This window comes from Gopherus evgoodei, chromosome 3, assembly GCF_007399415.2.
Source record: "Gopherus evgoodei ecotype Sinaloan lineage chromosome 3, rGopEvg1_v1.p, whole genome shotgun sequence".
NCBI lineage: Eukaryota > Metazoa > Chordata > Testudines > Testudinidae > Gopherus > Gopherus evgoodei.
The window spans coordinates 219,058,058-219,071,446 of record NC_044324.1 but is presented as its reverse complement, the minus strand read 5'-3'; the positions used below and the strand labels follow the sequence as shown (position 1 = coordinate 219,071,446).

Genomic DNA, 13,389 nt, shown 5'->3' with positions numbered 1-13,389 from the left:
ATTCCCGTTTATCATCCCTCCATCATCGCAAGGTTCCTCACTAGTCTTATTAAAAACTGAAGCAAAGTACTTGTTTAGATGTTGGGCCATGCCTAGGTTATCCTTAACCTCCATTCCATCCTCAGTGTATAGCGGCCCCACTTCTTCTTTCTTTGTTTTCTTCTTATTTATGTGGCTGTAGAACCTTTTACTATTGGTTTTGATTCCCTTTGCAAGGTCCAGTTCAATGCGGCTTTTAGCCTTCCTCACTTTATCCCTACATGTTCTGACCTCACCAAGGTAGCTTTCCTTACTGATCCTGCCTTTCTGCCACTCCCTGTAAGCTTTCTGCTTTTGTCTAATCCCCTCTCTGAGTTGCTTGCTCATCCAGTTTGGCCTACAACTCCTGCCCATGGTTTTTTTTCCCCTTTCTCGGGATGCAGGCTTCCGACAGTCTCCGCAGCTGCGACTTAAAGTAATTCCAGGCCTCCTCCGCATTTAAATCCACTAATTCCTCAGTCCAATCCACTTCCCTAACTAATTTCCTTAACTCTTTAAAATTAGCCCTCGAGAAGTCAAAAACCCTAAACCCAGATCTATATTTGTTTATCGTTCCATCTAGTTTGAACTGAATCAGCTCATGATCACTCGAACCAAGGTTGTCCCCTACCACCATTTCTTCTACGAGGTCCTCACTGCTCACCAACACCAAATCTAAAATGGCATCCCCTCTCGTTGGTACTTCAACTACTTGATGAAGAAATCCATCCGCTATCACATCCAGAAAAATCTGACCCCTATTATTCTTGCAAGTACTCGTCCTCCAGTCTATATCCGGGAAGTTGAAGTCCCCCATAATCACACATTTCCCCTATTTCAGTATGCTACATTCTATTCCTTGCTAAAATCATTAATGCCAGATTTTTTTTTATTTATGTATTTATTGGCAGTTTACCTTTTTTTTTAAAAAAAACTTTACTGACTTTAAATATCAAAAGCTCTGTGTAACTGATGTGCTTATAAATGGAACACTTCTGTAGCTAGCATTTCATCTGTTGGAATTTGCTGAAGTCAAAATCAAAGGCTATTTTTTAAGTGCTGCCAAACATTACATTTAAGGCCTTAACTTTCCATTCACTTTGAATCAAAACTCCCATTGACTGACTTCAGCTGGAGTTGCTTACATAGAGAGCTAGCAGGATCTGACCCTTAACAGAGACCACAATCTAAACAAATCATGTCAAAAATCATACAAAGGCCATTGGAATGTTAGAGATACAGTTTAGATTCCCTACATCTCCTGGTTCTAATGGCAGTGGGATGTCTGTGATAACTGTCTTTATCCAATGTATGCATCTAAGGGAGTGTCTAGGCTAGGATCTGAGGACAGAAGTCTTGCCCATGTCTTGGATCAGTCACTACCTCCTGTAGTTTGAAGCTGGTGCACTTGTTTCTGATTGGGGCAAGGCACCTGTTTTGTTGGCTAGTCTTCAGAGGCTAACAGAACCTAAGCAGTCTCAAAGGGCTGAGAGAGAGAATGCTGCCAGCAGACTCACTCTACCAATAAGTTGTGAGGACAAAAGATTATGATGAAGCTCTAACCTTTGTGTGGGTGGTACCCTCTTCCCTGACTTCAATCTCATGGGTCACCCTGCTTTATGGATAAACAATGGGTAAGGTTAAGATTCTGTCCCGAGTATTTTTAGTCCAAGTCAGAGACAGGTAGCGGGCAATAAACAAAAGTTCATGGAAGCCCATAACCTGCCCCCGATTATTACTAAAAATAACTGCAGAAAGGGAGGACAAAGGGGCTTGCAGCTGTCCCAACCTCAGCTGCTGCTCCGGTGGGCCCAGGGCTGGCCACTCGTCAGCTGTTCAGGGGCCCTGAGGTTGGCCACCCATCAGCTATTCTACATACACACATCCTGGCCGCTGCTCCAGCAGCCCTGGGGCTGGTCACTGGCCAGCTGTTCTGGGGGCCACTATTCTGGTGGGCCTGGGGCTGGCTGCCGGTAGGCTGCTTGGCAGCCCCGGGGTTGACCACTGGTCAAGCTGTTCAGGCTTGACAGTGCTACAGATCGCAAGCTCCCACACAGCCACTAGCCAGCTGCCCTGGATGAGACAACTCCTCTGCAAAGCAATCAGGACAATCTTGCCATAAAGCAGGCAGCATAGCAGCACGAGCAGCAGCATGGTCTAGTGCAGAAATTCCCAAACTGTGATTCATAGAATAGTGGCTGGCAATTCATGAATGTTAACAGTACTTGGTCTCATCCTTCCTGCAAAGAGTGAAATGTTTAATACAAGTCTGTTCCTAATGGCTTCTGTTACATTACTCTGATCAAGCAAATCTGACTATCTGGGGGATATTCATAAGGGGAGGGGCAAAGGGTAGGGTGAGGGTGTTAATCCTTCCATACAGCTCAGTTACTTCTAATCATAGAACTGGAAGGGATCTCGAGAGGTCATCTAGCCCAGTCCCCTTCACTTAAGGCAGGACTAAGTATTATCTAGACCATCCCTGACAGGTATTTATCCAACCTGCTCTTAAAAATCCCCAATGATGGAGATTCCACAACCTCCCTAGGCAATTTATTCCAGTGCTTAACCACTCTGACAGGAAGTTTTTCCTAATGTCCAACCTAAACCTCTCTTGCTGCAATTTAAGCCCATTGCTTCTTGTCCTATTCTCTGAGGTTAAGAAGAACAATTTTTCTACCTCCTCCTTGTAACAAACTTTTATGTACTTAAAAACTGTTATGTTCCCCTCTGTCTTCTCCAGATTAAACAAACCCAAGTTTTCCAATCTTCCCTCATAGGTCATGTTTTCTAGACCTTCAGTCATTTTTGTTGCTCTTCTCTGGACTTTCTCCTATTTGTCCACATCTTTCCTGAAACGTGGCACCCAGAACTGGACCCAATACTCCAGTTCAGGCCTAATCAGCACAGAGTAGAGCAGAAGAATTACTTCTCGTGTCTTGCTTACAACCCTCCTGCTAATACATCCCAGAATGATGTCTGGGGTTTTTTTGCAACAGCGTTACACTGTTGACTCATATTTAGCATGCAATCCACTATGACCTCCAGATCCCTTTCCGCAGTACTCCTTCCTAGGCAGTCATTTCCCATTTTGTATGTGTGCAACTGATTGTCCCTTCCCATGTAGAGTACTTTGCATTTGTCCTTATTGAATTTCATCCTATTTACTTCAGACCATTTCTCCAATTTGTCCAGATCATTTTGAATTTTAATCCTATCTTCCAAAGCACTTGCAACTCCTCCCAGCTTAGTATCATCCGTAAACTTTGTAAGTATACTCTCTATGCCATTATCTAAATCACTGATGAATATATTGAACAGAACCAGACCCAGAACCGATCCCTGTGGGACCCCACTTGTTATGCTCTTCCAGCATGCCTGTGAACCACTGATAACTACCCTCTGGGCACAATTTTCCAACCAGTTATGCATCCACCTTACAGTAGCTCCATCTAGGTTGTATTTCCCTAGTTTGTTTATGAGAAGGTCATGCAAGACAGCATCAAAAGCTTTACTAAAGTCAAGATATACCACATCTACCATCTCCCTCCTATGCGAAAGGCTTGTTACCCTGTCAATGAAAGCTATCAGGTTGGTCTGAAATGATTTTTTTTTGACAAATCCATGCTGACTGTGATTTATCACATTATCTTCTAGGTGTTTGCAAACTGGTTGCTTAATTATTTGCTGCATTATCTTTCTGGGTACAGAAATGAAGCTGGCTGGTCTGTTATTCCCCGGGTTGTCCTTATTTCTGTTTTTATAGATGGGCACTAGATTTAACCTTTTCCAGTCTTCTGGAATGTCTCCCGTCTTCCATGACTTTTCAGATATATTGCTAATGGCTCAGATATCTCCTCAGTCAGCTCCTTGAGTATTCTAGGATGCATTTCATCAGGCCCACTTCATGACACATAATAAGAAAGATGTCTTATTAAATAAAGGAAGACCACATTTTAAGAAAGAAAATGTATACACTATTCAAAGACACACTAATCACGCCTAGACTCGACTAGACAAATTGAGGCTAATGTCCCTTTTTAATATAGTGGTTTTGCACAGAGATAATCAATGACAAAGGCAGTCATTTACTTCTTTACTGCCAAAGAGAATATAACTGACAACATGACTTCACTGGCATTTGGTTTATATCCCATTGGTTAATTATTGTAAACAGCTGCTTTTCTTTTAATCTCATAGTCTCTATTGCAAAAATCCTTCTTCCACCCTCCCAAACTATCAGAATACACTAAGAACAAAAGAACATTCAGTTAAATTAAAATGGCAAATTCAAAACTGATAAAAGGAAATATTTGTTCACACAACGTGAAGTTAGACTGTGGAACTCATTGCCACGGGAAGTTGTTGGAGGCCAAGAATTTAGCTAGATTCAAAAAGGAATTGGACCTCTATATGGATAAACAAGAATATCCAGAGTGATCACAATGAATTACAAAAACTTGGAAAAGCGACTAAACCTCATGCTTCATGCCATAAGGCAATTTCCAGCTATTAGAGATGAGGCCTAATGTGGGTGTGCCTACTGTAGGGTTCTTACACCTTTCTCCGAAGCATCTGGTGCCGGCCAGTGTCAGAGACAGAATATTGTGTTAGATGGCCCTAAGTCTGGCGATTACTATCTTCCTAATGGGCTGCACTGGTGACCAGTGGAAATCTGGGAACTGAAAATATGGCATTTCATGAATATTTGGTAGAATATATTGCACAGACAGCCTTAGTTGCTTGTGTTTTTCTGAGGTATTGAGGTTGGCATTTTTTAAAGCACTCAGCATTGGCCTCACTCAACTCCCACTGGAATCAGTGATATAACACCGAATGATTTAAACAAGAGCACAATTTGGTCAGTGCTGAGCACTCTTGAAAATTCTACCAAAAGTGTTCAGGGGACATTACAGATGCTCCCCGACTTATGCAAGCATTCCGTTCTGGAATGCCTTGCGTAACTTGAATTTTGCATAAGTCAGAAACACATACCCAACAATTACACGAAATAAAACAACCACTTCCCCATATCTAGCTTACGGAACTTTTTCTGTAAGTGCAGATTTGCACAAGTCGGGTATGTGTAACCTGGGGGGCGTCTGTACAAAAAAATACATATACTTCACATTTTTAAGTGCTTATGTGATGGCCACCATCTTGGCCAAAGCACTGGAGATCAAACCAGGAACCTCCAGAACTAAAAGCATGAGCTGCTACAGCTTGAGCTTAAGTCCTAAGCCCCCCCAGCCAGGGGCTGTAACAACTCATCTCCTCAGTGGATCAGCACAAAGGGGGACCTGTCACACATACTTACTGAGGGCTTCCATGTAAATAATTTTAAATTAAGTCTTGTTAAGCCTTCTTTACTCCATATTTACTATTAGTCACTAGCCACAAAATGGGAACTGGAAGTGCTTTGATAAATTAAATGAAAGGCTAGCGAGTTTCGCTGTGGCTTGTGGAAATACATCTGTATCCTGTGCTGACATGCTGTTGTGTAACTCTGCAAAGGGGCAACAAAGGATAAGTTTAAATCTGGGATGTTTGATACACTGGTCATAGCAAGTGTCTTTGCAAGTCCTCCATGCACTGAGAATACCGGGGTCTTCCACCGTCCCCCCCCTTCTCCAAGGTCCCAATTTTAAAACTTCACTGCACCCAGCTTCCAACTATAGCTCCTCCACTGAGATTATCTTCCCCCCCAATTCCTCCTTCAGCCTCCATGCTCACACACGCCATGTTTCCCTCTATTATGACCACAAGCACTGTTCTGTTCCCCACTCTGGGACAGTGTTGAGGGGTGACGCGCCCAGTCTAGGCACTGCCACAGCAAGATGGAGCCTGTAGGAACAGAATTTCTTGGAAGGCTGAAAGCAAAAAGATCACCTAGGTACAGCGGAGATGGAAATGTGGGGGACCTGACTGCTACACACTATACTGCGTTAGCCAAATTTGGGTTTTTCGCAATACCCTGCATACATCAGCAGGCTGGTACTACACCACATGGAGCTACAAGAGAGATACATGCCTCCTATGCTTGGTGGACTTTCTGGCATTTCTATAGTGCCTTTCATCAGAGTACGTTAAAGCTTCTGCAGACATTAAACTAGATTGCTCAGTTTGCCTGTGAGGTAGCTATATATCATTACACTCTTCTTACCAAAAGAAGAAACTGAAGGACAGGGAATTAAATGATTGCTCAAAGTCACACAGCAAGTCAGAGGTACAGTCACGAACAAAAACCAGAAGTCATGTCTCTCAGTTCTGATCTCTCACCACAGGATAACATTGATTCCCATTTCTCAATTGTGGAACTGTCTGTGACAAAAGATGTCCTGAATGAAGGGACTGGCCAATTCCACACATACTAATAGGCCCTGCATTAAAATACAAACTTTAAAAAAGCATGCTGTGAACAGCTAAGAGTGCCAGAACAAACAATTTAGTTTATACACCTCTACCCTGCTGTAACACAACCCGATATAACACACGCGGTAGCAGTGGGGCTCCGGCGGCACTTTAAAGGGTCCGGGGCTCTGGCTGCTGCAGGGAGCCCCAGTCCCTTGAAATCACCACTGGAGCCCTGCCACCACTACCACAGGGTTGCAGCAGCAGGGCTCGGGCGGCGCTTTAAAGGGTACAGGGCTCCGGCTGCTGCGGGGAGCTCTGGGCCCTTTAAATCATCACTGGAACCCTGCCACCGCTGCCCCGGGACTGCAGCAGCAGGGCTCGCCAGTGATTTAAAGGGCCCTGGCTACCCACAGCTCTTTAAATCACTGCTGGAGTCCTGCCGCCGCTACCCCGATATAATGGGGTTTCAGCTATAATGCAATAGGGATTTTTGGCTCCCCACGACTGCGTTATAGCGGGGTAGAGGTGCATTTAGGTGCCTTTTTTCAACCACTCAATGTTTTATTAACCGTTTGTATTTAAACTAGGAATTTCTCGGGATAGGCCTAGATTTTGGGGGTCAGGCTGGAGCTCTGGAGTTGTTTAGATCCTTTCTAGTCACAAATGCCTTCCATAAGCATTCACATTAATCTTTTTCTGGCCAGGGACAGAAGAAGAATCAGGGTTGTTGTTATTGTTTTGTCAGGTGCCACAGAGATAAAACATAAATAAAGCATCCAATATCTGTAATTCAAACATCTGTGAACTTTGAATTCAACCTGGGTTTTCCAAAACCAGTCTCAATCTCTATTTTGGGCTTATACAGCTAGACATGGATTCAACTCTTTACACTCAGTTTAGTTTCTCTCTTAAATAATAAAATGAGTTAGGACTGGATTTTCAAAGCATCCTAAAATATTAGGTGCTCAAACTCCATTGAAATTTAAGGGGATTTAAGTAACCAAATCCCTTAAGATCTTTGACATCTCACCTTAGAGCTTTATTTTAAGTTTATTTTATTGATCAGCTGTTATTTACTATCCATTGACGTAAAAATATACCCCCATTTTACTATCCTAGCAAAACAGAATAGAAAGAACAGGTTCCCAGATTTAGAAGTGAGATTTTCAAAGGCACAAAGGGCAGATAGGCACCCAACTCCCATGCAATTGACTCCCTTTTATGCCTTCACAAATCTCCCCCATCATTTCCAAATTAGTGCCAAAGAGGAATACACGCATGCTCTGCTGAGTCCTAATGCACAGGAGCCTACTCCTTTGTTCTTACCGGGGAAGGCTGTTATTTCATAAGGGGTAGCAGTTTACAGCATTAAAATTAGGTGACATCATGTTCTTTGGATGGTTTGGCAGAAGTTAAACTACTTCATCTGCCTCTCTCTTGGAAACCTGGAAGATTTCCTACGGTATCTTTTGTTTTCAGGAGTCTGAGAAAAACTACACACGGTCATGCAGATAATTAAATAGAACTCTCAGAAACTGGAGCTCTGATGCCTAAGTACTTTGGGCTTGACTAAGCCCAGGGTTACACCAGCTTCCTGCAGCGTAACCTCGGATATGGGGGAGCCTGTTGAAGCAAGTCTGACTGGCTGCAGAGGAACAAGCTGGCCAAAACATTTGCTTTGTTGGGGGGGAGGGGGGGGAGAAATGAAGCAGGAATTGGCTACTGCAGCTCTCAAAGTGTGCAGAACAGGCCAGGGAGGGGGAAACAGTCAGGATGCCCAAAGATGGGCTCATTCAAAGCGTCCTGTATCCAGCCTCCACCAGCCCTAGTGACAACATAAAGCTGCCTTTCCCCACAGGAAGGCAGTAGTGCAAACAGCACCTCTCCTCCTCCTGAGCATTCCCAATGGGGTGCAGCTGCGCCTACTGGCTCTAAATCTATCCACTCTTTGTGGCAGGGGCCATGGCTGCCTCTATGGGCTTGTCTTCAAAATGGAGCTAAATCAGCGCTGCTGCAATCGATGCAGCAGCATCAATTTAGCGGCTCTAGTGAAGACACACTGAAATCGATGGAGAGCGCTCTCCCATCGATTTCTGTACTCCATCTCAACGAGAGGTGGAAGCAATGTCGGTGATAGAGCATCTCCTGTTGACATAGAATAGTATGGACACTACAACAAGTAGATCTAAGCTGCAATGACTTGAGTTACACTACAAATTGGGTTCCTTAGATAGACCAGCAGCTGTAATGCAGACCAGACCTATGTCTGTAAAGGGCCTAGCACAATGGGACCCTGATCAGAGCAAGTGTATATAATCATAAAATAAACATTTATTAATAACCACTACCAATGCTACGGCATACTCTATGAAGGATATTAAAAGGAAATATTTTCCAAACATGGCAGAAGGTGCGGCATATCTATAAGCAAGTCAGACGTACCTACAGTAAGAGCCTTTGGGTTATGTCTACACTACAAAACCAAGGTCTGTCTACACTGGCGGGGGGATGTTGATCTAAGATACGCAACTTCGGCTACAAGAATAGCGTAGCTGAAGTCGACGTATCTTAGATCGATTTACTTCACATCCTCACAGCACGAAATCGACGGCCGCCACTCCCTCGTCAACTCCGCTTCCGCCTCTCGCCCTGGTGGAGTTCTGGAGTCGACGGGGAGTGTGTTCGGGATCGATGTATCGCGACTAGATGAGACGCGATACATTGACCCCCGACAGATCGATCACTACCCGCCAATCCGGTGGGTAGTGTAGACATACACTAAGTCAATCTATATTAGTTCAACTTACAGCCACCACAGTAATTACTGTGGTGGTGCATGTCCACACTCCCTTCCTTGGGTCAGTGGTATGTGTCCTCATCAGGAGCACTTCCACTAACCTATGAGGGACAGTGTGGGGAGCTGAGAGCCCAGTCTCACAGCTCTGCTGGCAGCTCCCTGCCAGGAGCCCTGCTGCCCCACAGGCTCCTGGTGGGCTGCCTCATGCCTGTTCCCCATGGGGAATGGGAGGAAGCTCCCTGGGGCTTCTTGCCATCTGGGAGTGGAGTCCCACTGCCCCAGATTCTCACCCTACCCCCACCTGCTCCCCAGGACCCAGACAGCTTTGTCAATTTCACAGCTCATTGAGCTGTGAAATGGACAAGGCTGCCCAACTCCAAACTGGGGGTGGGCAGGATCCAAAGCCACCCTGGGTCCCAGCACGGAGTGGGCAGGATCCAAAGTCACCCTGTGTCCCAGCTGGGAGCAGAGGTCTGAAGCTGCCCTGGTTTCAGCTCCCAACTAGGAGTGGGGGAAAGCCCCCTGCATTTCTCACCCCAGCTCCCAGTTAGGAGCAGGGTCCAGCCACCCAGCTCTCTAGGGAAGCAGGGGCTTTTTTTTGGTCAATCTGAGGGCTCCTGCCATGAAATTGCCAAGACTGCCATTGTAAGGGATGTCATGTCTACACAGACTCGGTGTCACTCTAACTATACTGACATAAGCCTTACGCCTCTCGTGGAGGTGGAGTTATGATGTCGGTGTAGTAAGGCACTTAGATCAGTGGGAGGAAGGCTGTGGCATAGACACTGACATAATTAGGCTGACATAAGGGACCTTATGTCGACCTAACTGTGTAGTGTAAACCAGCCCTTTGTCTCACAATGTGACTTTAATAGGAATTATAAATTAACAGACTATTTATCTGTAGTCACAAGTCTGGTTGCAATTCAGTACCAAAACCGTGAAATAAAACACTAAATGGGAGATTAGACTGGCCTTTGTTCTGTTGGAAAGGGTTTTGCTATGTAGGATGACTAAGTTTGTCTGCCACATAACTATCTGCTTAGGTCAGCAACATTTGATGTTCCTGCTCTGCTGTGGTGTTTTGCGGGCTCCAGAAGTGGTGAAAGAAACAGATTGTTCAAATGCAAGTTCCATGTTTGCTTAAACTTCCTCACTGTATAAATTATTTAGAAGAAACTTCACAAAGAAAGTAAGACGCTCAATCACTGAAGAAAACTAAGGCAGTCTGGTTACAGTGCTCAATAACTTCAGTCACTCTAATTTACTGAGACATTCAAAAGCAAGCATCATTTTAGAAAGCTATGATGAGACCCACCGGCTGGATTAAACCACACCCTTGCAAAGAACCGTGAAAGTTAAAATCAAACCTTGACCAAATCACAAAAAAGAAGCTCTGTATTTCTTTGTCAAATATCTAAGATTATGCAGAAACACTACAGAACTGATACATGTACAGAGCAAAAGCCCAACACACAATGTCCACACAGTACTTTTACTTTTCTAACTAAAGCAATCAGAATCTTTAAAATACTCTTGCTTTTACAGGAAACCTTTCAGAGTGTATTATTTGCCTGGCAGTACTTGTTAACCTCACTCCCTCCTTGTTGACTAGCAATGTGACAAAAGCACCTCTTAATAAGTTCCAAACTTTCAAAACAAAAACACTAACTGCTGCCAGTGAAAGAAATATCTGCCAATTTTAAAAGTCACTGAGTTATTCACTCGTCAAACTGTTAGGACACTGAAGTGAGGGGGAAAACAAGCAAATTATGACTGAAATGACCTCATGAGGAAAGTATTTCTCCTTCAGGGATGTTTACCTTGTAAATGTGGTTTACAAACTCTTTTCTAACACCACTGAGAAACATCAAGACTAAGGGACAATCAGAGTTTTTATACAACAAATTCACTTTTGTACATACACAAGTCATTGTCTGTTATTAGAATGTGTATAGCCATCCAACTATTTCACTTTTGTGCATACACAAATCCCTGACTGTTAGAAACATCTATATCCAACTATTTCACTTTTGTGCATATATAAATCCTTCTCTGTTAGTAAAATGGGAACCCAATCATCCAGTTCATTTTCAGACATTTATAAAACACTTACAGACAGAGGGACACAGAAATCCAGAGATTAGCATCTCCCTCTCCCTTTTATAAAAATCTCTTGTTTATATCACAATGCCAAGTGGAGACACTGCAAATTGCCAATAGTGAATGAGAGAGTATTTGGATAGTAACTTATGGAATCTCTCTATATCACCATCTGTTGTTCATTTTCAATGTATTTTAATTTTATGGTTGCCGTATATGATTAACATATGCGGGGTGCATATCTGTGTGTGTGTACACACTGTTTTAAATAAATACTAAAAATATTTCCACACACATCAGAGAAAAACTGCAGGGAAGAATCCGCCAATGTAACATTTCAGCTCTGAAATTAAAAAAAAAAAATTGTCACTTGTAAATTAAAGTCCAACATTCACCATTATAGTTTTAAGGCAACTTCTCAAAAACTCTTTTCATTCTAACATAGTTGTACGGAACTTTTGCATTTGAGCTTTAAAAGCATAAAAAAAAAAACAACCAAAAATCAGTGGTTTTGAATTTTGCTAGAAAAATCTATATCCCCAAATCTGGTTCAAAGACTCAGACCAGGATTCAGAATTATTTTTTTTTACATGCCCTGAAAAGAGAGAGACAATGTTTTCTTACCTATTTGGTCTTCTGGAATCAGTGACTCAATGGGGGGGTCCAGTTCAGAGCTTTGTGACAAATAGTTCTTAACTTGTGTCATGAACTGCCGAATTGTTTGTAACATGTCAGTACTCGAAACGTGGCATTCCTTGTTTTCCTGGAGAAAGCTGACATAGTCCTGCACCAGGCACCCAAAATAAGTGCGCTTGTCCTGGGACAGCTCTGCAATTTTCTTGATCATCCTCTTTTCGGGGGTCATGAAAGAACTGAACACGCCACTTACTTTCCTCAGCTGGGATTTCACAATCTTGGGGAGAACAAATGAACTGTTTCGTTTCTTTTTGGGCTTCAAAGGGGGTGCCATGCTTTCCTGGTCACTTTCCCCTTCAAAGTCCTCCAGGCTGCTATTAGTGTCCCCTTCGTAGCCAAACAATGGCATACTACGATCAAAATCCAGCGAGTCAGATGAGGAGGTGGAAATGCTCATGTCGCTCAGTCTCTGCCTGCCTCCATTCCACTGTACTTGTGACTCAGAGTTTGTAGCCAAGGTCTTTCTGCAAGCTGCTAAATTTTGCTCACACAGGGCTTCACCTGGAACACTAGCAGCTTCTGACCCATGCACTGAGTTATGACTAAATCGAATTACTGCCAAGGTCTTTGCATTATCTTCCCCTTCTGAGCAAACAGCCTGCTTCTTTAGACGAGGAGGCGGAACAGGGGTTGGTTTCTTCTGCAGCAAATCCAAGTTCCTATGTTTGTTACGGTTCACTGTTCCTGGCATGCTCCCCTGCTTTATAGTCCTGGAGAGCTGTGGACTTGTGAGAAGGCTATTAATAGAAGGTGGTGGAGGTCTGGGTGGGGGGGAGCGAGGCTTCTCTGTCCCATTCACATCTTGAGTTCTTGGGCTCTGCCTTTTCAAACTTCCACTAACATCCTGGCTGTGCACTTTTAAGAAGAGAGGATTAATAAAACACAAGGCTCCGTTGGTCTGGCTACACTCCAGCTCCGAAGGCGTTCTGGTTCTTATAGAATGCACTCCATTTATAAGGCAGAGCTGACGTGAGTCTTTGCAAGCATTGTCTGAGGGCAGAGGCCTACGGGGAGGTGAAGGATTTGGGGGGTTGTTGTTAGCCGGAGAGTTCCAAAAATCTGAAAATCATTATTGTGTTAACATAAGAATTTAGATATTATGCAGTTGGCTTTCAGAATATTAAACTTAACAGAACAATGTTGAAGCATGGAAAACTTTAGACAAGCTTATTTTTTGAAAAAATTTCTTAATAAGCTTCATAAAACATTGCCAGACACAACTGAATGCTAAACCTTCAGGCTGCAGCTATTTGTCTGCAGAGTTTATAAATATCTTGGCCAATGTGAATCTTCATAGCAAGTAAATTGGGATATACAGAAAAGAATGATTGCTATAAAGTATCCATTATTTCTGTTTTGAGACTGAAATAAACCCTGAGCTAATACCCCCGGCCTTAATTAGAAAATAAGAGCCAGATTTT

At 43.4% G+C, this 13,389-nt stretch overlaps 1 protein-coding gene across 7 annotated transcripts in view; it reads right to left on the bottom strand.

Annotated features, from left to right (window-relative positions):
* The window catches only part of RIN2 (Ras and Rab interactor 2), a 131,348-nt gene that overhangs the window by 16,157 nt on the left and 101,802 nt on the right, over window positions 1-13,389 (bottom strand). For all 7 annotated transcript variants that reach the window (XM_030558114.1, XM_030558115.1, XM_030558113.1 and 4 more), the window contains one exon: window positions 11,897-13,027. In XM_030558114.1, coding sequence (XP_030413974.1) covers window positions 11,897-13,027 — 1,131 coding nt within the window. The remainder of the gene's footprint in view (window positions 1-11,896; window positions 13,028-13,389) is intronic.